The sequence below is a fragment of the Rutidosis leptorrhynchoides genome, chromosome 1 (genome assembly GCF_046630445.1).
Source record: "Rutidosis leptorrhynchoides isolate AG116_Rl617_1_P2 chromosome 1, CSIRO_AGI_Rlap_v1, whole genome shotgun sequence".
NCBI classification, from domain to species: Eukaryota; Viridiplantae; Streptophyta; class Magnoliopsida; order Asterales; family Asteraceae; genus Rutidosis; species Rutidosis leptorrhynchoides.
In genome coordinates this window covers 184,345,448-184,370,734 of record NC_092333.1, presented here as the reverse complement: position 1 = coordinate 184,370,734, position 25,287 = coordinate 184,345,448, and the positions used below count along the sequence as shown (strand labels likewise).

The 25,287-nt window shown below is 37.1% G+C and overlaps 1 protein-coding gene and 1 long non-coding RNA gene across 2 annotated transcripts in view; one reads left to right on the top strand and one right to left on the bottom strand.

Annotated features, from left to right (window-relative positions):
• Nucleotides 1-2,503: 2,503 nt before the first annotated feature.
• LOC139892789 (uncharacterized) lies at nt 2,504-4,609 on the top strand. Its single transcript, XM_071875919.1, has 2 exons — nt 2,504-3,148; nt 4,427-4,609. The coding sequence occupies exons 1-2, from the start codon at nt 2,504-2,506 to the stop codon at nt 4,607-4,609; spliced, it is 828 nt and encodes a 275-aa protein (XP_071732020.1).
• Nucleotides 4,610-6,101: 1,492 nt separating this feature from the next.
• LOC139867475 (uncharacterized) overlaps nt 6,102-25,287 on the bottom strand; it is a 144,611-nt gene continuing 125,425 nt past the window's right edge. Inside the window, exon 4 of the long non-coding RNA XR_011765850.1 lies at nt 6,102-6,131. This is a non-coding gene — a long non-coding RNA (uncharacterized lncRNA). The remainder of the gene's footprint in view (nt 6,132-25,287) is intronic.

Genomic DNA, 25,287 nt, shown 5'->3' with positions numbered 1-25,287 from the left:
AAACCTATGCGACACAATTTAAAGTAATCAAAAGACGCTCCAACTATGCATGTATACTCGACATCCAAGCAAGCATCAAAAAGAGTGCGGAAGCATGTATCAAGTAGCTTTCAAGGACCTGAGAAAATATATAGAAAACTGTCAACGAAAACGTTGGTGAAATCATAGGTGTTTTAGTAAACGTTGCATTTGAACCACAAGATTTAATATAATATGATTATCAAAATCATTTGCATTCCAAAGTTGTTATCTGTTTCGCGGGCACCCAATTATCAAACTTAACTGTTTTGCACCCTTTGCGTAGTGTTAGAACATACACTAGACCCGAAAATATATTTCATCCGCTAACGGTAGCGAACCGTCCGAATGAGGCTCGTCAAGCCCATGTGATCACATAATATAAGTTCACGTTTACACCCTGCAAGTGTAACTAATGATAATTGAATTGAGGATTTTTGTTCAAACCCGTACGTGGAATGTTCGTTTTCGTACTTGTGTTCAATGTGTAAAAGTATGATACGTATATGTTTCTCATCCCATAGTTTAAAGCATAAAAGTTGTATGAAAGATGGGACTATGATCTCACCTTGAGTGCACGTATGAAAAGTACTTCACAAAGTAACGTGTGCGAAGGATAGTGCTAGTCTTGACCTAAACAAATAGGTCGTATCAATAACGATAAACCCGATAGGTCAAAGATGTTCAATTAGTCCTATGGCTCGTTACGACTCGATTATGTAGCATGTGAATCAAATTGTCAAGTTTCATGCAAGATACAAGTATAGAAACAAGTTAGGAAGGTTGCATAATCATTTGGTTAAGTTTGAACAATAAGTCAAAATTTGGTCGGTCAAAGTCAACGAAAAAGTCAACACGTTCGGGTCGGGTCCCGAACTATTTTTCTGAGGTTTTTATTCATATATAAACATGTTAGAACAAGTCTCATGTGAATCGGAGGTCCATAGGGTGCCAAACATTTTTCATATAATTGACATGTAGGTCAGAACCTGAACACGGCTTAGGCCGCGCCGCGACCCAGAGTTGCCGCGCCGCGACAATACACGGGAGCTGGTACCTGGTCAGTCTAAAATGTCCAAGTCTCAATTCAAAACACTTTCAAGCATAACTCGCAAACCGCTAATACTTAGGACTCGTATCTTATATCGTTAGAAAGGTAATTTGACAAAGAACACAACTAAATACATTTCACCAACCAAAAACGTTATTTGTAACAATTGGATTTCCAAAGTAAATGATCAATTAATGCACACATTTAATACTCAAATTTGATAAGTGCACATTTATGATTCGGGCATTTAATGCATACATACAACATGCCGTTTTGTAGGTAATCGAGCATACAATACAACTAACTACTTACTAACAATAATTCATGACATTCAATGCATCAAATATTCATTTCAAGCTTATCAAACCCTAACCCAAATTCACCAAAATCACTAATCAAGTTTATGGAGTTTTCTCAAGCAACCTACACATGAAATTGAAGCTAGTGATGTTAGGAACACATTTAATACATGCATTTATGACATATAACATCATTCAAACAACCAAATCACCAAATCAAACACACCAAAGTTTATGTTCATGCTAGTTACTTCAAATAACAAAATCGAACATATAAATCATATATTCATGTTAGACTTGAGCCATAGACACTAATTAACAACTTTATAAGTTAAAAACATCAAGAACACCAAATCTAGTGATTTTAGAAAGTTACCCAAATGTAATGAAGTTGGTATGGAATCGAAGAGGAAGTTGCAAGGATTCCAAATATGTAATTTGTTTTGCAAGACACCCGCTAGCTTGGATTTAGATGATGATTCTTCAAAATGGAGAATTGAAAGAAAATGTGGAAGTAGAAGAAGAAAAGGAAAATGAAAAAGAAAAAGATATGTGGTGGGGTGACTAGTCACAAGTTAGTCACCTCTTTGGCTCTTTGGCGAAACTAGTCCCTCGAGTTCGGTTGCGGGTGCGTGAATTACCTAAACGAGATATTTTTAAAATGCGAATTAACGAGGGATGTCATAATCATATAACGGAATTTAAATAGTTAAATGGAAAAGTAAACGGAAAAAGGCGGGATGTTACAGTTTTTACCGTGAGTCAGGAATGAAAATTAATATGTCTAAATCCAATCTATTTGGTGTCGGTGTTGATCAGGATCAAGTGAATATCATGGCAAATTCTCATGGTTGTGTTGCCGGTTCTTTCCCATTAAAATTTTTGGGTTATACAATAGGGGCCAACCTGAAACGAGTTGCTAGTTGGTCACCTCTTATTAATAAATTTAACAAAAAACTATCAAGATGGAAGGCAAAACTACTTTCGGAGGGCGGAAGATGTACCCTTATTAAATCGGTCCTCGGAAGCATTGGTGTTTATTTTCTATCATTATATCGAGCGCCAAAAACCGTGCTTCAACTTTTAGAAAAAACACGAGCTTCTTTTTTTGGGAGATACTACAAATAAAAAGAAGATGCATTGGTCTAGTTGGGAGTCTATATTAGCTTCTAAAGAAAATGGAGGCTTAAGTATTGGTAGTTTAAATTCGTTTAATCTATCACTCCTTCTAAAACGGTACTGGAGAGCCACTATAATTCCAAATTCACCATGGGTTCGGCTGCTCAAGACAATCCATGGAGATTCGCTAGGATTTGATGACACTCGATGTACTACAGTTGGTGTGTGGAACTCAATCGTCACCTCTGTCAAACATTGTTTCTTAACCAACCTTATTCCTCCAGGCTCTCTTCATAAACGAATTGGTAACAGCTGTTCAACTTCATTATATTCTGACAAGTGGCTAGGAAATTTCACGCTAGCATCAAGGTATAATCGCCTTTTCAAGTTAGATTCTAATCCTTTGTGCCTAGTTCAGGATCGTATTAATGAAAATGGTTTCACTTGGTCGTGGCTAAGATACCCTCCAGGCTCCTGCCATCTACTCGATCTTTTAAATGACCTGCAAGTGGTAAACATTACCGATCATCCGGATACTTGGATTTGGAAGATCGAGAATAATGGTCTTTTTACGGTTAAGGGAACGAGGGAGTTTATTGATCGTCAGCTACTTCCTTCTTCTCAACCTTGTACAAGATGGATTAAAGCTTTACCTTCAAAGGTTAATATATTTATTTGACGACTCATAAGGGATCGTTTGCCGACGCGATTAAATCTTCTTTTCCGGGGGATTAACATTGACAGTATCATTTGTCCGGTATGTAGTGTTGGTGTTGAAAACCGGGATCATTTGTTCCTCTCGTGCCATGCATCTTCAGTGCTTTGGAGTTCTATACGGAGTTGGATTGGATGTTCATGGCCAAATTTTACTTCGGTGGATGATATGTTTGTATGGTTAGATTCTTACTCGGGTTCAACTCTGTGGAGGGAGAGACTATTTTGTATTTTCTCGACCGCTTTATGGTGGATATGGCGTTTCCGTAATGATATTGTCTTTCATAACAATAGCATTCGTGAAAGTTACTTGTTTGATTGTACTCATTTATTTGCTTTTTCATGGCAAAAAGCTAGACGTAAAGTTGTACCGTCATGGTCAACTTGGTTTAATACCCTTTGTAATTTTTAATCTCTAGCTCCTTGCTAGTGTTTTGATTTAATAAAATTTTTACAGCCGTTAAAAAAATAAAAAAATAAAAAAAAAGTTGTTCCCTAAGTTAAACAAAACTTGGTCCCTAAGTTGTTTGACTTGATCCCCAAGTTTAATCTTCACACCCAACAATATCATTATTATGGTGTTGTTTGTAATTTACTCATACCTTATTATGTTTGCTGACGAAAAAATAATTTTTTTATCTGATCGCTATTTATTTATCTGAAGATATAAGATAAAATAATATCATATTTGTTCTGCTATGGTGCAACATTAGATATATATACTTATTGGTGCAAACAAAACATATCAGACAAATAAACCTAATTTTTTATATATATGTATTTTATGACTTATTTTATACTAATATACTTTCTATTTACGTTTCCTATTTATATTATTATTATTATTATTATTGTTGTTGTTGTTGTTGTTGTTGTTGTTGTTGTTGTTGTTGTTGCTGTTGCTGCTGCTGCTGCTGATGCTGTTGTTGTTGTTGTTGTTGTTGTTGTTTTATCAGGTACAATGAAACGGCCATTGATGTTAGGAGCCTTTGGATGAAATTTATATCCCTCTTCAATACTTCTTACAATTAGGGTTATTTGTAATTTATTATCATCATCATGTATATATTCAAAAATATATGAAAAATATTTGTTGTGATTATATAATAATGTAGGAATCATGTGTTTGTTAAAAGATTGTGAAACTTTTATCTTGTTAAACATACAAAATAGTTGCATAAAATTTGTATAATTACTCATCTTGACATCACATGGTTTAAACTAGAAAAATGTTGGACCGCGCATTGCGGCGGTTTCTTTGGGTGCGTTTGGTTATGCGTTGTTTAATACTCGTGTTATACAGAAAATGGCTATATCTGAGTACATTCGAAAATGTTATGTGTATAGACATAACTTACATACTATTGACTATATAACTGGTTACACACATAACTTGATGTGTCAATAGTGTGTGCAATAATCCATGCCTTTTTAACCTACTTTTATATTTATAATGTCTTAATTTACGATTTACTTTTAACACCCTAACGAGCAACAAAACCCGATCAGATATAGTTTAGTATTTTGTAAGTTAAGGTTCGTCCCAAGAGAACGAGTGGATTTGAGAATATAGATTTTGAGTTGTTTGAAACTTTAAATGACAATAAATAAATAAATTGCAAATAAATAACTTTAAAAGAAATAGACAATGATAAATAAAACACATGCTTGAATCTTTCACACATTGTTCACAATTGCCTTTTTTAAATTAAGATCGAACTCGGATTGATGATTGACCTAGGAATACCTACTTCAAGATTAATTGATCAGGTTAACCCTAAAATAGATGACTGAATTTCCTGCTTGTAATCAGACCTGATAGTGGATTTAATGTGATTAACCAAACCCTAATTATAGTTACTAGCTATAATCCTCACAACTAAATCAATCCGATTATATTTTAAGTTTTAACAAGTTTTAAACATAGTGATGTTCTAGTTAAAACCTAACAATTGATTTATGTAAATCAGATTAATTTAATGGTGGTATTTATCAGACATAAAACATAACAAGAGTTCCATAGATTCTGTCAATATATAAATTCTGTTTACATCATATAAAGCCGGCGGCTTCGTTGAGGTTTCTGAATAATTCCGCCGAATACTTTTTAGTTTGATCTGAGTATAAATAACATACGAATTCTAAACAATCTGGATGAAGCCGGTGGCTTTGGTTCATGAAGCCGGCGGCTTCATGTTCAACTTTCGAATTTCTGTTTTCTTTCATACAGTTTAATAGTTCAGGCAATTGATCATAAAGTGCTACATGATTCAAGCATATGTAAGGCTATTAGCCCATAACTAAAGTAAAAACAATTAAAAGAAAAGAAATAAAGTAAAGAGTCATACCGACATAGAAGATATTGAAAGCCAAAAGATTAAATAATGAACTTGAATGTTGAAAGGAGATAAGGACCTAACTAATTCGTTCTTGAATTCTGAATAATATAAAAAACTGAACTGGATGATAAAGACTCTGACCTAAGGCCTTTATTTATAATATTATAAGATGGCTAACCAAGCCGGCGGCTTCCCTGGGTCGGTGACTTTTTTTTCCAAACAAAACGTGATCTTTAAGCCAAAAACGCTTAACCGCCTTCATTAAGTCGGCGGCTTGCTGCCAAGCCGGCTGCTTTACTTATCCGGCAAATCTTTTTGATTTTGTTTCCTTATTTACGTAAACTTGATCAGCAAGTCGAGAAACTGTGTCTTCAATGCCGGCGACTTCAGGGTGAAGCCGGCGGCTTTACTGTACTTTTTCTTTAGTTCCAAGTTTAGCATATTTTACGAACAAGACTGGAACATTCTGGAATTCATGTGGAAGCTGGCAGCTTTGTAGCCCTTAGGCCGGCGGCTTCATCTCGCATTTCTTTATTTTTCGCTGTTTTTGTTCCTATTTTGCACATAACTTAAACAAAATATCAGAATTACCTATTTCCCCTTTTTCCATTTTAGCGTATTTTGGTATTAAAATGACTCTAAAATAACAAGATAATTCCTCAAAATGTTTTAAAAATACTGTATAATTTAGGAGTTATCAAATACCCCACACTTGAACTTTTACTTGTCCTCAAGTAAATTTATCATGTTATTTTAAAAAGGGATAAAAAAACAATTTTAAATGGGTATAGAGAATTGAAGCAAAATTGCAAAGTTAAACAAATGTCTAATTATAAGTTAGCTTTTATTATTAAAAGAACTAGTCTGAACCAGACCAAGGAATACAAGCAATCCTAATGTTTATTAAATCAGATTTATACAGTTTGGTCATTACAGTGAAACCTCTATAAATTAATAATATTGGGACCGGGATATTTTATTAATTTAGCGAGATATTATTATATCGATAAATTAATAAATTATCAATTTAAAAAAATTAGCTTATATTTGTGAGCAGTTCTAAAATTAATGCATCGGCATTCGAAATTATCATATCCGTTCACTTTACCTATTTGAATAAAACATAAACAAGGACCTTCAAGATTCTCATGTATGTACATCCACACATTAATGAACTTGTCAAGTTCAATGTATATTGGGATTTCAAAAAAAAAAAAAAGTAATTATTAATTAATAATTTCGCTGGGACCAATATATTTACAATGTGATTTCAAAAAAATTATTATGTTATTATTTTATCGATTGGGGTTCAAATTTGTACTGGTCCCAAGTTGGGATCGGACAAATTATTAATTTTATCGAGGTTATTAATTTATCGAGTATTAAATTATAGAGGTTTTACTGTATTGGACTCTTTTATTTTCTAATTATAATTTAAAAGTGTATGGTTCTCATTGGAACTCTTTTATTTTGTTGGCCTTCATTGGGCTCTTTTTCCTTTCCTTTGCTTTCATGCTTAGCTTTTAGCTTTACACTTGACAATTTTTCTAAATTGACCCTTATTTTGGACTCTTTTGCTGCCTCAGTGATCCATGCTTATTATGCCATATGGTAGTGGCTATAAGTTTGCACTCGTTTCACAATTTTGTCGTTAATTCCTTTATCTTAAACAAGTAATCCGATCTCGAAATTGAGAGTAGTTCTTATTATTATCATTAAGATTTAAGTTAGTAAAAAGACATAAGTTTAACTAAGAATTTTATACTTTTGAAAATTTAAAAATTATACCCATTTTTAACTTTAACTTAAACAAATTTAACTCAATCAATTTAGTCAATTGATTACCTCTCACCCCACACTTAGAAAGTTGCAGTGTCCTCATTGCATAAACTAAATAAAAATAAAAGTAAGTGTAAGTGAGAAAAAGTAATTCTCCCTTTTTTCAAGCCTTTAAATGTAGAAGCATCTTTAATTGCTTCTCAACCTGTTCGTCCTTCAATTGCCATCGAAAATACATATATGATAATAAATCATGCAAGCATATAATAATAAAAAGGGGTCTTATGCATACGGAAATTAAACATAGTTAATGTAACACCCCGTTTTCCCGTGCGCGTCTAAAGGTACGTACTTAATTAATAGTATGCTTATAACTTACTCGTCATGTGATTAAATGAACTAAAGTGTTAGTTAGGTGTAAGTGCATATATGTATATGTGTGTATATATATATAGGTATATTCAAATGCGTGCGTGTACGCGTATATGAATGTTTCGTGTTTAGCGTCTAGTCGTGTGAGACTTAAGGTCGAGGTTTAGACGTGCATAGGAAGGGTGAAAGTTGTTGTGCTTGTGTTTGAACCTTTGTTTTATGATTTGTTGTCGAAGTGACCAGGAACAGGCCAATGCCGCGCCGCGAGGAATTAGGCCTCGACGCGACAATCAAAGCAAATCCAGATCAGAACTTGAGTTAAGAAGGGTGGTTTTTCCTTCTTTATGTCACGCCGCGACAAACGAGCCGCGCCGCGGCACTTCTGCAATTCTGATTCTGAATTTTACTCAAATTAAATAGGGTTTAGGGGTAATTTAGTCTTTTTACATGTAGATCTGGTTGGAGCTTTTAATATCAACCACTTATCCTATATTCTCATTTCTTTTCCATTTTCTTTCATAAATTCCTCTCAAACTTAAAATCCACTTAGTTTATACTTGAGATTTGAAGAAAGAGTTTTGTGAATCAATCCTAGAAGCAAGAATTAAAGTTGTTCTCCTTGTTATTAGCTACAAGCGGATAGTTTTGGTAAGTCTCAACTCTAATTTTCGAGTTTTAATTAGTTTAAGCTAGGGTTGGTTCATATGGAACTAGTGTGACCCATTTGAGGGTTAAATGGGTGGGTTTTTGGGTTGGATTGTTGAAAGGAAACCCTAAGTAGCTATTATCTAGGGTTTGATCTTGTGATTTGAGGTTGTAAGTGCTAAATGATGTTGTTAGTCATTAATGCACTTTTAAAAGGATGAAAGTGTTATTATTGTGTAAGTTTGACTTGAATTGTGAGTCAAAGAGTCAAAAGAGCACTAGTTGACCTAATCGGGTGAAATGGTTATGAAATACACCAAGTTTATGTTAGTTGATGTTATTAAACCCTAATCACTAGCTTTTAGTGATTTATGACGAGGCATGGCCATTAATGGGCGGTTTTGGTGTAGTTGAGTCATTTAATGCAAATGGGTCATTAAATGCTCAAGGGTTAGTGTTTGGTATTTAATTCAACTAGATTGTATGTTAATGAATGCATAATGTAATAGGTACGTTACATTGAAGAGTTGCAAGCTCGGTTAGCTTTCACAAGGGACTTGAGGTGAGTGGAATGATTATGCATATGTGTATATAATGTATTTACTTGTACGAGATTCGATGTGGATTTAAGTTCGGGCGGTCGATACCACATCGGGTCAATATATGATATGGATTTAAGTTCGGGCGTTCGATGCCATGTCATGTATGTGTGTGGGCGTGTAGCGTGGGTTTAAAGTTCGGGCGTTCGATACCACATTACACGTGACGGGTGGGTTTAAAGTTCGGGCGATCGATACCACTCCGGGGTTAGTGTTATAATTCGTTGTACGCTAACGGTTGTTGGGAACACCAATGGGAAACTCGAAGTACCATTCCTTGTACTATTGGTTAACCATGGTTATGTGTTTGTTGTGTGGTGTTTTCACAATATTCGAGTTATATATGTTATCGTTGTGCTAGCTTGTGGTCTTGGAGATTTAGCGTTATGCCTTGCGTTGGTATGTCTTTTAAATTGCTAGCGTGTATGAGGTAATTGTGTATGTGATTGCATGTAAGTAGGTTATATATGTATGTGTATAATTATTGCATTCACTAAGCTTTGCTTACCCCTCTCGTTTTTTATCTTTTTAGATGCAGGCGCGGGCAAGGGCAAGGGGGTCGTTGGGCACTAGGTGTCCCTTGTTGTTGTTATGTTGGAGCTTTTGGAAGTTGGCCTAGTTTTGGGTAGTTTAGTCCCAAACCATGCTCGGAACGTCGTTTGGTTTATAAACTATCATTTGTAATGGGTCAAACTTGTACTAAACTTTATTCGTGGCCCTCGTGCCTATTGTAAACAATTAATTGTTGTGCGTTTTAAATAGAACTCATGAAATGGGTTACATATTTAATTGGCGTGTAATTGTGTAGTATAAAAAAAATTATCGTAAGGATTACGGGTTGGGTTATTACAGTTAAAGTTATTACAGACCAGAGTGTAAATAATAATAATAATGTTTTTTAAAACATAACATAACCAAATCATCACAGGAGTCTCAACATTCCCTACTCCTCATTATCATCATCACTGTTAACAGCATGCTGGATCTGGGCCAGAGCATAGGCACGGTCATAACGCGCTTGTAGTGACCCGAACTTTTCCATGTTTATATATATTAAATGAAATTGATATTTATATGATTAAGTGTTTCCAACATGTTAAGCAATCAAACTTGTTAAGACTTGATTAATTGAAATAGGTTTTATATAGACAATTCACCACCCAAGTTGACCGGTGATTCACGAACGTTAAAACTTGTAAAAACTATATGATGTCATATATGGATATATATATATATATATATATATATATATATATATATATATATATATATATATATATATATATATATATATATATATATATATATAGTTAACATGGTATTATGATAAGTAAACATATCATTAAGTATATTAACAATGAACTACATATGTAAAAACAAGACTACTAACTTAAGGATTTTGAACGAGGCATATATGTAACGCTTATCGTTGTAACGACATTTAAATGTATATATATCATATTAAGATATATTAATATATCATAATATCATGATAATATAATAATTTAACATCTCATTAGATATAATAAACAATGGGTTAACAACATTAAATGAGATCGTTAACTTAAAGGTTTCAAAACAACACTTACATGTAACGACTAACGATTACTTAACGACTCAGTTAAAATATATATACATGTAGTGTATTTAGATGTATTAATATACTTTTGGAAGACTTCAAGACATATATCAAAACACTCATACTTAACGAAAATGGTTACAGTTATATTCTCATTCTTTTTTCATCAAGAATTCTTGTCGTATTCATACCCGTATTATACACAGCTACTAGACGTACTTACTATGGGCATATACCAATAGGAACTAGCATGGGATTCCACTCTTGATTATGTCATGCATGACTAATCAATTTTTACTTCTACCATGAACTAGTCAACTAACTAGAACTCCTTTTAACCCCACTCACCACTCACCACTTACCACTCATCATTCACTCCATTTCACTTCCAATTCTCTTACTAATTCTCTCTCAACATACACACACACACACACACACACACACACACACACACTTATAAATGAATTTTTCCAGTAGCTAATCATCATCTTCATCAAAAATTACTTCAAGAATCAAGCTATAATCATCTTAGGAAGAACACTTCAAGAACACTTCGAAAATCCTTTCAAGTTTACTAGTTTACTTCCAAGCTTTCTAATCCATTCCAAGTAATCATCTAAGATCAAGAAACCTTTGTTATTTACAGTAGGTTATCTTTCTTATTCAAGATAATATTCATATTCAAACTTTGATTCAATTTAACTATAAACTATCTTAATTCGAGTAAAAATCTTACTTGAACTTGTTTTGTGTCATGATCCTACTTCAAGAACATTCAAGCCATCCAAGCTCCTTTGAAGTTAGATCATTTCTTGTCACTTCCAGTAGGTTTACCTACTAAACTTTAGGTTGTAATGATGTTCATAACATCATTCGATTCATATATATAAAACTATCTTATTCGAAGGTTTAAACTCGTAATCACTAGAACATAGTTTAGTTAATTCTAAACTTGTTCACAAACAAAAGTTAATCCTTCTAACTTGACTTTTAAAATCAACTAAACACATGTTCTATATCTTTATGATATGCTAACTTAATTATTTAAAACCGGAAAACACGAAAAACACCGTAAAACCGGATATACGCCGTCGTAGTAACACCGCAGGCTGTTTTGGGTTAGTTAATTAAAAACTATGTTAAACTTTGATTTAAAAGTTGTTCTTCTGGGAAAATGATTTTTCTTATGAACATGAAACTATATCCAAAAATCATGGTTAAACTCAAAGTGGAAGTATGTTTTCCAAAATAGTCATCTAGACGTCGTTCTTTTGACTGAAATGACTACCTTTACAAAAATAACTTGTAACATTGTAAGACCCGAATATTTATTTTGTATACTTGTTTATAAAAGACATACGAGAACGGGCTTCATTTAATATTTATATTTAGTTAAAAAGCAAAAGAACCTGAAACTGACTACTTGCGCGCCGCGCGGGTCTGGTGCGCGCCGCGCCGAATCGCGCTGACAGAATCCTTTGTTTTTAATTATTTTAAATGAAGGGTAATTTGGTAAATTCACTTGGGGCCAGATTTGTGAGCCATATCAGTTGGTTTAGATCTAACTTTGGATCATTTCACATCCATTCATCATCTTCATCCATTCTTAGAGAGAGAGAGGTCTAGAGAGAGATTTGAGGTTTTGGTGAAAAAGAAGCTCGAATCGTTCAAAGTCTCGGGTTTTAAAGTTGTTCCTTTCGTTCCTAGCTACGTTGTGGTGGTATTGGTAAGCTCAAACTCCGAATTTCATTTATTTGATTTGATATTCAAGTTAGGGTTTTGAGTTAAATTGTTGTGTAACCCTTTTAGGTGATGAAATGGGTTTATGGTGACTAGTTATTCTTGTCACTTGGCGGGTTTTGGGTTGGATGACGATTTGGCCTTGATTAGGCTTTGGTTTGGAGTTTAATCACTAGGTATAGTGATTATTGAAGTATTGGAACCCATTTAGGGTATTATGGTTGACTAATTGTGACTTTGGGTCAAATTAGGGTTCGGTGGTAATTATGACCCAATTGGCGATTTAATGATGTTTATAAACTTAAAATGGATTAAGTTGAAGTATAGAACCGAGTTAAATGTGTTTAGGTGTCAAAACTTGTAAAGGATGAGATTTTGACCTTTATGGGTCAAAATTAGGGTTTAAGTGTCAAAATGGGTATGACACGTGTTTAACACTTGAGTTCGAGTTTAATTGACATATTGGGACCATTCTCACTTGTGTTAGTGATTATGGGTTAGTTTGGGCACGGTTTGTGCTTGGAAGTGCATTTGGGTCGAAATTGCACTAATGGTTGAATTGGGTTGAATTGTGAATCCACTCTAAGTGTAATGTTGTAATTGTGATAATGGATTAGGTATTTCCCATTGGCGACTTGCGGATTACTTGGAAGCACTCTTCAAGACTTCAAGGTGAGTGATATTATCCTATGTACATATGTATGTGTAGGATGGGTGCGGGTCGGGTGGAGTGATTCTCGGCTATAGAGCTCACTTCACATGTAGGTGGACTTGATGGACTTTTGTATAAGTCCAATTGGCACGGTTGTGCGCTTGGTTGACCATCTTTGGTGAAGTACACGTTCGTGTGTACATTATCACACGTGATTGTGATTTGGATGTTGTAGCCCCGATGTGGTGGATTTTATAATCCCGTGACCGTGGGTTTGAGTTGGAGATGTGAATCGCGTGTGGTTTCGGATTCACGATGACGCGTGTGGTTTCGGTCATCTTATCAAATGAATCTCGTGTAGTTCGGATTCATGGTGACTCGTGTAGTTCGGTCATCCTATTGAGGTAGTAATCTCGTGTGGTTTCGGATTACTAAGGCTCGTGTAGTTCGGCCAACCTCGATGTTGTGAAGATAGTAATCTCGTGTGGTTTCGGATTACTAAGGCTCGTGTAGTTCGGCCAATCTTCATTGTGGTATTTGGTTCTCGGTATTGGGTTAAGGTGTTAACCTTGTTCGTTTATATTGTTATATATTAATGTATTGTTGTGTTGTAGCTAACCCTCCGGGTGTAGCTATTTTGCGTTGTTCACATCGTCGTTGGTGAACTTATATTGTTATTGTATCTTTAGCTCGTTGCTTAGAGATCGTACGGTATGCTTAGTGTAGTGCCTTATATGGATGCCTCGGTATGCGGTATTTGTTATTTTGTGGCGTGTCCATTTTATACATATATATGTATGTAGTATATTATCATTCACTAAGCGTTAGCTTACCCTCTCGTTGTTGACTCTTTTTATAGATTGCATGCGGATGGTGGCTCGGGTAAGCACGAGGATTAGAGGACTTGCATAGTTTGCGTAGAAGGCTTGCTTTTGGATTTATTAGGATTGGGTAGCGTATCCCCAATCGCCATGCTCGGCTTTGTTTTGTATTAAAAGTCTTATGGTCAAAAATTGTATTTTGGTACTTAAGGGGTAATTTGGGTCAATGTGGGCCCCGCTTCGTAAACATAATTTTATTAATAGAACGTGCTAGTTTTTATATATGGAACATGGGGTTAAAAGCGTTACGCCTAAATATGTCGGGAACTAGTCAAACATTTTCACATTTAAAGACTTTCCGGACAGTCAGGTTTGGCGCGCCGCGCGGCCTATATGGCGCGCCGCGCCAGGTGGCAGTTCAGCAATTTTTTTTTTATTTTGTAAATTTAACGCGGTTTAATGCGGGTTGGTTTGGGTCGTTACAAGTGGTATCAGAGCATGGTCTAAGGGATTTAGGTGACCTGAGATAGGTGCCTAGACTTAGACTTTTGTGTGCGCGTAATTTGTTGCGGGACTTGTAGGATTACGGGTCGGAATGGGTTTGGTTAGTGCCTTGGCTATAGGTTGACTAACGTTTATATTAGTAATACGGATATTATTAATATGTTGTTGTGTTGTGATAATAATTCTCGCGTGTGTTTGTACTGCGTAGAATTTTGGTTGTGTTTGTGTATATCATTGAGCGAGACGGTCGTTGTACTAACGAGTCGATGCGGCATGTGTGCGTAATAAGAACTTGTAAACCTTATTACGGGTGCAAATCGTGTCTAACAAGTGATGTACGATGAGTGTTTAGCAAGATGGGGCTGTGTCGTGCGTACGGTTTGACACGTTCGTGGACTAATCGTTTTGCATTCTTTAGAATGGCGACGCGAAACAAGATCGAGATGAATGACGAGGAGTTTAATACTAGAGTTGCGGCCGCCGTTGCGGAGCAAATGGGTGCGTTAGAAGAAAGAATGGAAAGGAGGTATTCCGAACTTCAAAGTAGTGGTGAAATGGAGCGTTATTTTAAGAGCTTCATGAGGACTAAACCCCCGATGTATGACGGAAAGCCGGATCCTTTGGTAAGCACAACTTGGATTTCGGACGTCGAAGGGTGTTTCCGTACTATTGATTGCCCACCCGAGAAAAAGACGAGACTCGCTACTAGTTTGTTGCGAGGTAGGGCAAGGGATTGGTTGGATGGTAAGATTGATCTTGTCGGTGGCGAGACGTTTATGGCTTTATCGTGGGACGACTTTAAGGAGGAATTCTTCGAGGAGTTCCGGACTTCGGCCGATTTGTGGGAATTGCGTAATGAGTTGCGAAATTTGCTACAAGGATCTATGGATTTGAGTACTCTCAAGACGACCTTTATGGCGAAGGCTCGTTTTTGTCCGGAGTATTTGGGGAATGATCGTTTGTTGATGGGAGATTTCTATCGGACCTTGAATGATGACTTGAAAAGTAAAATTAGCCGGGGTCAAGCGAAATCGTTTTCGGAATTATTCGACTTGGCTAGAGGTTTCGAGTCGTATTCACGATCGAAAAGGGTTGAACCTTCAAGTGAGCGAAGGGTCGTTTCTTACGGTGCTCCGAGTAAGAGGGCTAAGGGTCCGAGTGTGAGCACGGGTGGTACGCGAACGGGTATGTCGGATTCTAGTGCGGCTAGATGTTACAATTGTGGCGTGAGGGGTCACAAGTCTTGGGAATGTTCGGTACCAAAGGGTGATGGTATGGTGTGCTTCAATTGCCAAAAAGAAGGACATCGTAAGTCGGAATGTCCCAAGTTAGCGGGGACGGGTGCGGCCAGGAGACGTTAAGGTACGTTTAATTTTGATAAATATGTCTTTTGATTATTTATTAAATGCCGTTTGAGTTTGAGTTGCGTGCCTTTGTTGTGCATGTTATGCTATGGGTGACGTTCCTAATGGAAGTACCCTATGTTGATGATTGATTGACGGGCGAAGGGCGTAAGACTTAGTGCAACCAAGCATTCCTTAGTATTTGGGAAACGTTTCTACCAAGCCACGGAAATGGTTTTGGTGTTTGGTTGTTAAGCGCGTGTTCGCTTTTATGTTGAAGTGACGAATCATGAGGTTCGTCGGTTGGTTGGAACCCTTGAGATCGAGTGTTTTAAATCTCGATGTGTGTTGGTAATGGAGTCTTTATGACGCGACATTAGGTGCCTCTTTTATACCTACTAGCGTGGTGTTCGACTCCGATTGTGTTGCGGTACACTTTTTGTACAAAGTGTTTAAGGGTTGGTTAAAATCCTTCGTGTACTCAAGGTTGGAGCAAGATGTGGTAATGGGTAGTGTGAGCCCAATTATTGGTAAAGTCTACATGTGGTAGCATTGTGCGGTTGTACGAGTTGTGGATATGGAACGTGGTTCTAAGTGGGGGAGTTACACTCCCGCACGAGGAAGTTTTAGTGTGAGATTTCGGATGATGCTATTGGTAGATCCGGAAAATGCTGTCGAGACCTGGTTGGGTCGATTTGTGGTAGAGCACAATTTTGGATAAATTGTACTTATGATTTTGGATTTGAATTATCACCAAGGTGGTAATGTGGTAAATCTCGTTGAGGGATAATGGACGTATGTGGCGAGCAAGGTGAAATCCTTCGGTTAAGGGAGGTGTGTGTCGGGTTCTCTTTTGGAGAATTATTGTTTGCTACCTATGTTTGGTATAGGTGGTTCTTGCTCGATTATGGATGGTTAGTGGTCCGCTAGGGTTCACTGTAGTGTAGCAGAGCGTGATGTTGCACGACTCGGTGTTTGAGGCCGAAAGTGCGTATGTGATAGATGAAGCATGACCTTCGGGGTCCGCTGACTTCATCGTGGGATTGTTGATTGATGAAGCATGACTTTCGGAGTCCGCTGACTTCATCATGGGATTGTGATTAATGAAGCATGACTTTCGGGGTCCGCTGACTTCATTATGGTATGGTTGATTGATGAAGCATGATCTTTAGGGTCCGCTGACTTCATCATGGGAGTACGTGATTGGTGGAGCATGACTTTCGGGGTCCGCTGACTTCATCATGAGCGTGGTGTTATATCGGTGAAGCATGATCTTCGGGTCCGCTGACTTCATCCGGTGTTGAGATTGGTGAAGCATGATCTTCGGGTCCGCTGACTTCATCATGGTTGTGAATCGTGTGTGTTTTCGGATTCACGATGACGCGTGTAGTTCGGTCATCTTATCGGAATGAATCTCGTGTAGTTCGGATTCATGGTGACTCGTGTAGTTCGGTCATCTTATTGAGGTAGTAATCTCGTGTGGTTTCGGATTACTAAGGCTCGTGTAGTTCGGCCAACCTCGATGTTGTGGAAGTGAATCTCGTGTAGTTCGGATTCACAAATGACTCGTGTGGTTTCGGTCATTGTATTGAGGAGTGAGTCTCGTATAGTTCGGATTCATAAATGAATCGTGTAGTTCGGTCATTCCTCTGGGATAGTGACTCTCGTGTAGTTCGGATTCACTAAAGGCGCGTGTGTTTTCGGCCAGCCTTCGTGTTGTGTGATCTGTCGGTTGTTTTATACACCGATGGTGGGGTCGTGAGGACCATGTTGTGAGATTAGTGATGCGATAGCCGTGTTTCGCTCACATGTTGGTTACGGGTGTGACGATGGTTGATTTCGTACACCTTGGGATTTGCGTTTCCATAGTCGTTTGGGAACTATCGGTTTTTAACTGTTGGATTATGATGTTACGGTAGTTGCGTATTGGTCGTATTGCGCACTACAAGGGATGTCTATTGAGTGGTGTTATCCGTAAGGATTCGTTTGGATCGGTCTTCATCGGTTCGGGTTGTTGACCTTAGGTTGGGACTTGGGTGCTTTTAGCGTTGTACTCGGTAATAGTACGCTAAGGGATTTATATCTCGGTACGAGATTGGTTGAGTTTTCCCGATGTTAGGGAAGGAGCATGGTTTTAGTGCTCGGATTGTGGATTTGAGAAAATCGCGGATGACGATTTTAGTGTTAAAGGTGCTTCAATGAGAATAGTTGCCTAGGAAAGTCGGGTTGGAACTTATGTTTAGGACCGTAAGTGGGGTCCGTTTGGTTAAGTGACGAGGATCACGAGGACGTGATCGAGTTTAAGTGGGGGAGAGTTGTAAGACCCGAATATTTATTTTGTATACTTGTTTATAAAAGACATACGAGAACGGGCTTCGTTTAATATTTATATTTAGTTAAAAAGCAAAAGAACCTGAAACTGACTACTTGCGCGCCGCGCGGGTCTGGTGCGCGCCGCGCCGAATCGCGCTGACAGAATCCTTTGTTTTTAATTATTTTAAATGAAGGGTAATTTGGTAAATTCACTTGGGGCCGGATTTGTGAGCCATATCAGTTGGTTTAGATCTAACTTTGGATCATTTCACATCCATTCATCATCTTCATCCATTCTTAGAGAGAGAGAGAGGTCTAGAGAGAGATTTGAGGTTTTGGTGAAGAAGAAGCTCGAATCGTTCAAAGTCTCGGGTTTTAAAGTTGTTCCTTTCGTTCCTAGCTACGTTGTGGTGGTATTGGTAAGCTCAAACTCCGAATTTCATTTATTTGATTTGATATTCAAGTTAGGGTTTTGAGTTAAATTGTTGTGTAACCCTTTTAGGTGATGAAATGGGTTTATGGTGACTAGTTATTCTTGTCACTTGGCGGGTTTTGGGTTGGATGACGATTTGGCCTTGATTAGGCTTTGGTTTGGAGTTTAATCACTAGGTATAGTGATTATTGAAGTATTGAAACCCATTTAGGGTATTATGGTTGACTAATTGTGACTTTGGGTCAAATTAGGGTTCGGTGGTAATTATGACCCAATTGGCGATTTAATGATGTTTATAAACTTAAAATGGATTAAGTTGAAGTATAGAACCGAGTTAAATGTGTTTAGGTGTCAAAACTTGTAAAGGATGAGATTTTGACCTTTATGGGTCAAAATTAGGGTTTAAGTGTCAAAATGGGTATGACACGTGTTTAACACTTGAGTTCGAGTTTAATTGACATATTGGGACCATTCTCACTTGTGTTAGTGATTATGGGTTAGTTTGGGCACGGTTTGTGCTTGGAAGTGCATTTGGGTCGAAATTGCACTAATGGTTGAATTGGGTTGAATTGTGAATCCACTCTAAGTGTAATGTTGTAATTGTGATAATGGATTAGGTATTTCCCATTGGCGACTTGCGGATTACTTGGAAGCACTCTTCAAGACTTCAAGGTGAGTGATATTATCCTATGTACATATGTATGTGTAGGATGGGTGCGGGTCGGGTGGAGTGATTCTCGGCTATAGAGCTCACTTCACATGTAGGTGGACTTGATGGACTTTTGTATAAGTCCAATTGGCACGGTTGTGCGCTTGGTTGACCATCTTTGGCGAAGTACACGTTCGTGTGTACATTATCACACGTGATTGTGATTTGGATGTTGTAGCCCCGATGTGGTGGATTTTATAATCCCGTGACCGTGGGTTTGAGTTGGAGATGTGAATCGCGTGTGGTTTCGGATTCACGATGACGCGTGTGGTTTCGGTCATCTTATCAAATGAATCTCGTGTAGTTCGGATTCATGGTGACTTGTGTAGTTCGGTCATCTTATTGAGGTAGTAATCTCGTGTGGTTTCGGATTACTAAGGCTCGTGTAGTTCGGCCAACCTCGATGTTGTGAAGATAGTAATCTCGTGTGGTTTCGGATTACTAAGGCTCGTGTAGTTCGGCCAATCTTCATTGTGGTATTTGGTTCTCGGTATTGGGTTAAGGTGTTAACCTTGTTCGTTTATATTGTTATATATTAATGTATTGTTGTGTTGTAGCTAACCCTCCGGGTGTAGCTATTTGGCGTTGTTCACATCGTCGTTGGTGAACTTATATTGTTATTGTATCTTTAGCTCGTTGCTTAGAGATCGTAGGGTATGCTTAGTGTAGTGCCTTATATGGATGCCTCGGTATGCGGTATTTGTTATTTTGTGGCGTGTCCATTTTATACATATATATGTATGTAGTATATTATCATTCACTAAGCGTTAGCTTACCCTCTCGTTGTTGACTCTTTTTATAGATTGCATGCGGATGGTGGCTCGGGTAAGCGCGAGGATTAGAGGACTTTCATAGTTTGCGTAGAAGGCTTGCTTTTGGATTTATTAGGATTGGGTAGCGTATCCCCAATCGCCATGCTCGGCTTTGTTTTGTATTAAAAGTCTTATGGTCGAAAATTGTATTTTGGTACTTAAGGGGTAATTTGGGTCAATGTGGGCCCCGCTTCGTAAACATAATTTTATTAATAGAACGTGCTAGTTTTTATATATGGAACATGGGGTTAAAAGCGTTACGCCTAAATATGTCGGGAACTAGTCAAACATTTTCGCATTTAAAGACTTTCCGGACAGTCAGGTTTGGCGCGCCGCGCCAGGTGGCAGTTCAGCAATTTTTTTTTTATTTTGTAAATTTAACGCGGTTTAATGCGGGTTGGTTTGGGTCGTTACAAACATGTATTTCCGACTATAAACTTATACTTTTTCTGTATAGATTCATAAACTTAAGTTCAATACGAAACCATAGCAATTGGATTCACTCAAAATGGATTTAAAATGAAGAAGTTATGGGTAAAACAAGATTGGATATTATTGCTTGTTGTAGCTACGTGAAAATTGGTAACAAATCTATATTAATCATATCCTAGCTAATTATATTGTATTATACATGTATTCTAATATATTATGTAATCTTGGGATACCATAGACACGTATGCAAATGTTTTGACATATCATATCTACCCATGTATATATGTTATTTGGAACAACCATAGACACTCTATATGCAGTAATGTTGGAGTTAGCTATACAGGGTTGAGGTTGATTCCAAAAATATATATACTTTGAGTTGTGATCTAGCCTGAGACGTGTATACACTGGGTCGTGGATTGATTGAAGATAATATATATCGATTTATTTCTGTACATCTAACTATGGACAACTAGATGTTGGTTACTAACGAGGACAGCTGACTTAATAAACTTAAAATAGTAAAACGTATTAAAAATGTTGTAAATATATTTTGAACATACTTTGATATATATGTTCATATTTGTTATAGGTTCGTGAATCGATTAGTGGCCAAGTCTTACATCCCGACGAAGTAAAAATCTGTGAAAGTGAGTTATAGTCCCACTTTTAAAATCTAATATTTTGGGATGAGAATACATGCAATTTTATAAATATTTTACAAAATAGACACAAGTAAATGAAACTACTTTATATGGGTGAATGATCGAAGCCGAATATGCCCATTTTTAGCTTGGTAGCCTAAGAATTTGGGAACAGACCCCCAAATTAACGCGAATCCTAAAGATAGATCTATCGGGCCCAACAAGCCCCATTCTGGAATTTGGAATGCTTTAGTACATCGATTTTATCATGTCCGATGGGTGTCCCGGAATGATGGGGATATTCTATATGCATCTTGTTAATGTCGGTTACCAGGTGTTCGCCATATAAATGATTTTTATCTCTATGTATGGGATGTATATTGAAATATGAAATCTTGTGGTCTATTATTATGATTTGATAATATATAGGTTAAACCTGTAACTCACCAACATTTTTGTTGACGTTTAAAGCATGTTTATTCTCAGGTGTTTATTAAGAGCTTCCGCTGTTGCATACTAAAATAAGGACAAGATTTGGAGTCCATGCTTGTATGATATTATGTAAAAACTGCATTCAAGAAACTTATTTTTGATGCAATATATTCTTTTTGTAAACCATTATGTAATGGTCGTGTGTAAACGGTATATTTTAGATTATCATTATTTGATAATCTACGTAATGCTTTTTAAACCTTTATCGATAAAATAAAGGTTGTGGTTGTTTTAAAAATGAATGCAGTCTTTGAAAAACGTCTCATATAGAGGTCAAAATCTCGCGACGAAATCAATTAATATGGAACGTTTATAATCAATATGAACGGGACATTTCAGTTGGTATCCGAGCGTTGGTCTTAGAGAACCAGAAATTTGCATTAGTGTGTCTTATCGAGGTTGTTAGGATACATTAGTGAGTCTGGACTTCGACCGTATTTTCTTTAAAAATGATTGCTTAACACTTTTGTTGGAAACTATATATTATTAACATGTAATTATTATGTGATATATTAACCTCTTAATGTGTTTGATATTGTGTGATAGATGTCTACCACTAGTACAAATCCCATTGACTCACCTAATAATAATGAAGAGTCGAATATACTTTGGGAAGATTCACAAATTCCTGAAGAGGAACCGGAAGAGGAGGAACCAGAAGAAGAGGAACCGGAAGAAGAGGAACCGGAAGAGGAGGAATCGGAAGAGGAGGAACCGGAAGAAGAAGAGGTTCCGGAGGAAGAAATATTGATACCTACAGTAAATCGTTTAAATAAAAGAAAATCCTCAACCAACGGACCAAAGTTAAAAGTGGTCAATGGTGTTTCCGCCGAGGAAGCAAAATATTGGGAAGATTACCAATTTTCTGATGAATCGGATCCCGATGAGGATTTCGATGATGTTATAGAAATTACCTCGACCCAATTTAATATAGCAAAATAAAATAATAAGGGAAAAGATATAAAAATAGAGAAACCTGATTCCAACCCCGATGAGCTTTATATGTATCGGCAATATCCGTATTTCCTCAAGTGTAACAATAACCCGGGAACCTCTAAACCACCAGGTTTTTCTAAACCATTGTGGAAAACGACGGCTCATATTAGAGGAACACCATATATCCCTAGAAAATTAGGAAAGCGAACCAAGTCCGAAGAAGAAGAAACCAGTGATCCAGATTAGGGAGTTCTAATCATGTTGTGTATTATATGTATTGTAGTGTGCTTGTACTTTTATGTTCTATGTAAAAATTGCTTGTATTGTTTGTTAATTATCTTTTATGAATCTAATCCTTGTCTATTTTACAGTATAAAAATAAAATAGACGTTAAGGGTAGACAACCGAATATTTTAGAAGACCTACCAGAGGATATGATTGAGGAAATATTGTCTAGAGTCGGTCAGAATTCATCAACACATTTAGTTATGGCGAAATTAACTTGTCAAACATTTGAAAGACTTTCCAGAAATGCCTTAGTTTATAAAAGGCTTTCATTTGATAGGTGGGGTATATCAGATTGGGGAGACCGTAAGTTACGCCGTGTTTTTTTTAAAGCGTTAAATGCGGGGAACCCAAATGCAATTTTACGCTACGGGTTAAGAACCTATTTTGACTCAACATATTCCAACATAGGATTTCGCGAGTTAGAAAGAGCTTCTAACATGCAACATAAAGAAGCATGTTATGCTTACGGGTTAGTGATGTTCGCTTCTTACCAAAGTGAGAAAAAGAACATCAGATTACAAATTTTAAATAAAACCTTTCCACAAGTGACGAATTCAGTAGTTGAGGTGAGAAATAAGGTTTTTAGATTATTACGGGGCTGCTGGACATTATGAAACCCTCGTCCTTTTGATGACATTACAACATGCTGCCTAGCCAATGGTCATAACGGTTACTTTCCACAAGACCAAGGATGGAAATTCGTCTTAGTAAAACCAGAATGCATGACTTGTTTCTGAACTTATGAATTACGTGTCTTTATTTCTTTTGCTGAACGACTTGCGTATTAACTAGAATTGCCTTTATAGCTGCCGAGTAGCAAAGTTATTATGTGCTATATTTCATCCTATATGTATAATAGTGGTATTGTAAGTTTGTAAAATATTGTATAAATTTGAACGCGATATATTATTATAATCAGTTTTTTCATATAGAATTATAGTAGTTGAATTGTATATTAGCTACTAAGTATGAACTTAACGGGTAGGTACTACCCGAATTAAAACTATAAAAAGCTAATATGAAGAAAAAGCTTTTATAAATGAGTTCATACTATGCTACGAAATACTATTGACTACTCTTAAAATTCTATATGATTAACTTAATTCTTTTGGGCTATTTTTGAAGGAAATGGCACCGGCAACTCGTTAGAATTTGAACATGAGTGAGGAAGACTTCCGTGTTTTCCTAGCAGCAAACATAGCCGCAGTACAGGCTGCGATGCAAAATAACAATAACTCTGGATCTAGCAGTGGAACTAATTCCACAAGAAATCGTGTAGGATGCTCCTACAAAGAATTCACTGCCTGCAAACCTTTGGAATTTGATGGAACCGAAGGACCAATTGGATTGAAATGGTGGACCGAGAAGGTCGAATCGGTGTTTGCCATAAGTAAGTGTACTGAAGAGGACAAAGTTAAGTACGCTACGCATACCTTCACAGGTACTGCGTTAACGTGGTGGAACACCTATCTTGAACAGGTAGGACAAAATGCTGCTTACGCACTACCATGGTCGGCATTCAAGCAATTGATGAACGAGCAGTATCGTCCTAGAAACGAAGTCAATAAGCTCAAGGTAAAGCTTAGAGAGTTACGAACACAAGGGTTCGATATTACCGCATATGAATGACGATTCACAGAGTTGTGCCTATTATGTCCAGGAACGTTCGAAGATGAAGAAGAGAAGATCGACGCGTTTATAAAAGGGTTACCAGTAAGGATTCAAGAAGATGTGAGTTCACACGAGCCCGCTTCCTTAAAAGGCAAGTCGAATGGCTCGTAAACTCATAAATCAAATTGAGGGAAGAATTAAAGAGCAGGCGGCCGAAGAAGCCAACACGAAATAACTCAAGAGGAAGTGGGAGGAAAACGGTGACAAGAATCACCAATACAACAACAACAATTACAACCACAACCGCAACAACAATCGCAACAATAACCGCAATCCCAACAATAACTACAACAAACGTCCCAACAACAACAATAACTACAACAACCGTTCCAACAACAATAACAATCCCAACAATAACCTCAATAACAACAACGGCAACAAAAATCAAAAATGCCAACGGTGTGAAGAGTACCACCAGAATGGGTTCTGCACGACATTTTGCACCAAGTGTAAAAGAACTTGCCATGGTGCGAAAAAGTGTGAGGTCTACGGATCAAAGTTTAACAGAACTAAAGGAACAAATAGTGGCGAAACAAGTAATGCCGCCTTTGTTTGTTATGGATGTGAAAAAACGGGACACATTAGAAGTAATTGCCCGAATCAGGAGAATACTAATGGGCAGGGCCGCGGAAGAGTTTTCAATATTAATACGGCAGATGTAACAACCCGACTTCGTTTTACCAAAAACACGCCTTAAAAAAAAAATTGAACCTGTACATCTGGACGGCGTCCAGATTCCTGGACGGCGTCCAGTACTGAAGCCTTGGACGGCGTCCAACACTTTAGGACGGCGTCCAAATGAACTAACGAGGACTGATCAGTTTTTTTATAACACGCGAGCGGAAAACCCGCTTCCCGACACTATTAAACGAAACGACTTTCACAACACATCATAATAAGTAAAACTAAGAGATTTCCACAATAAAAATAAGTTTTACAACACCGGGCCCACGATGACCCGTTTTACAAATAAAATAGCGATT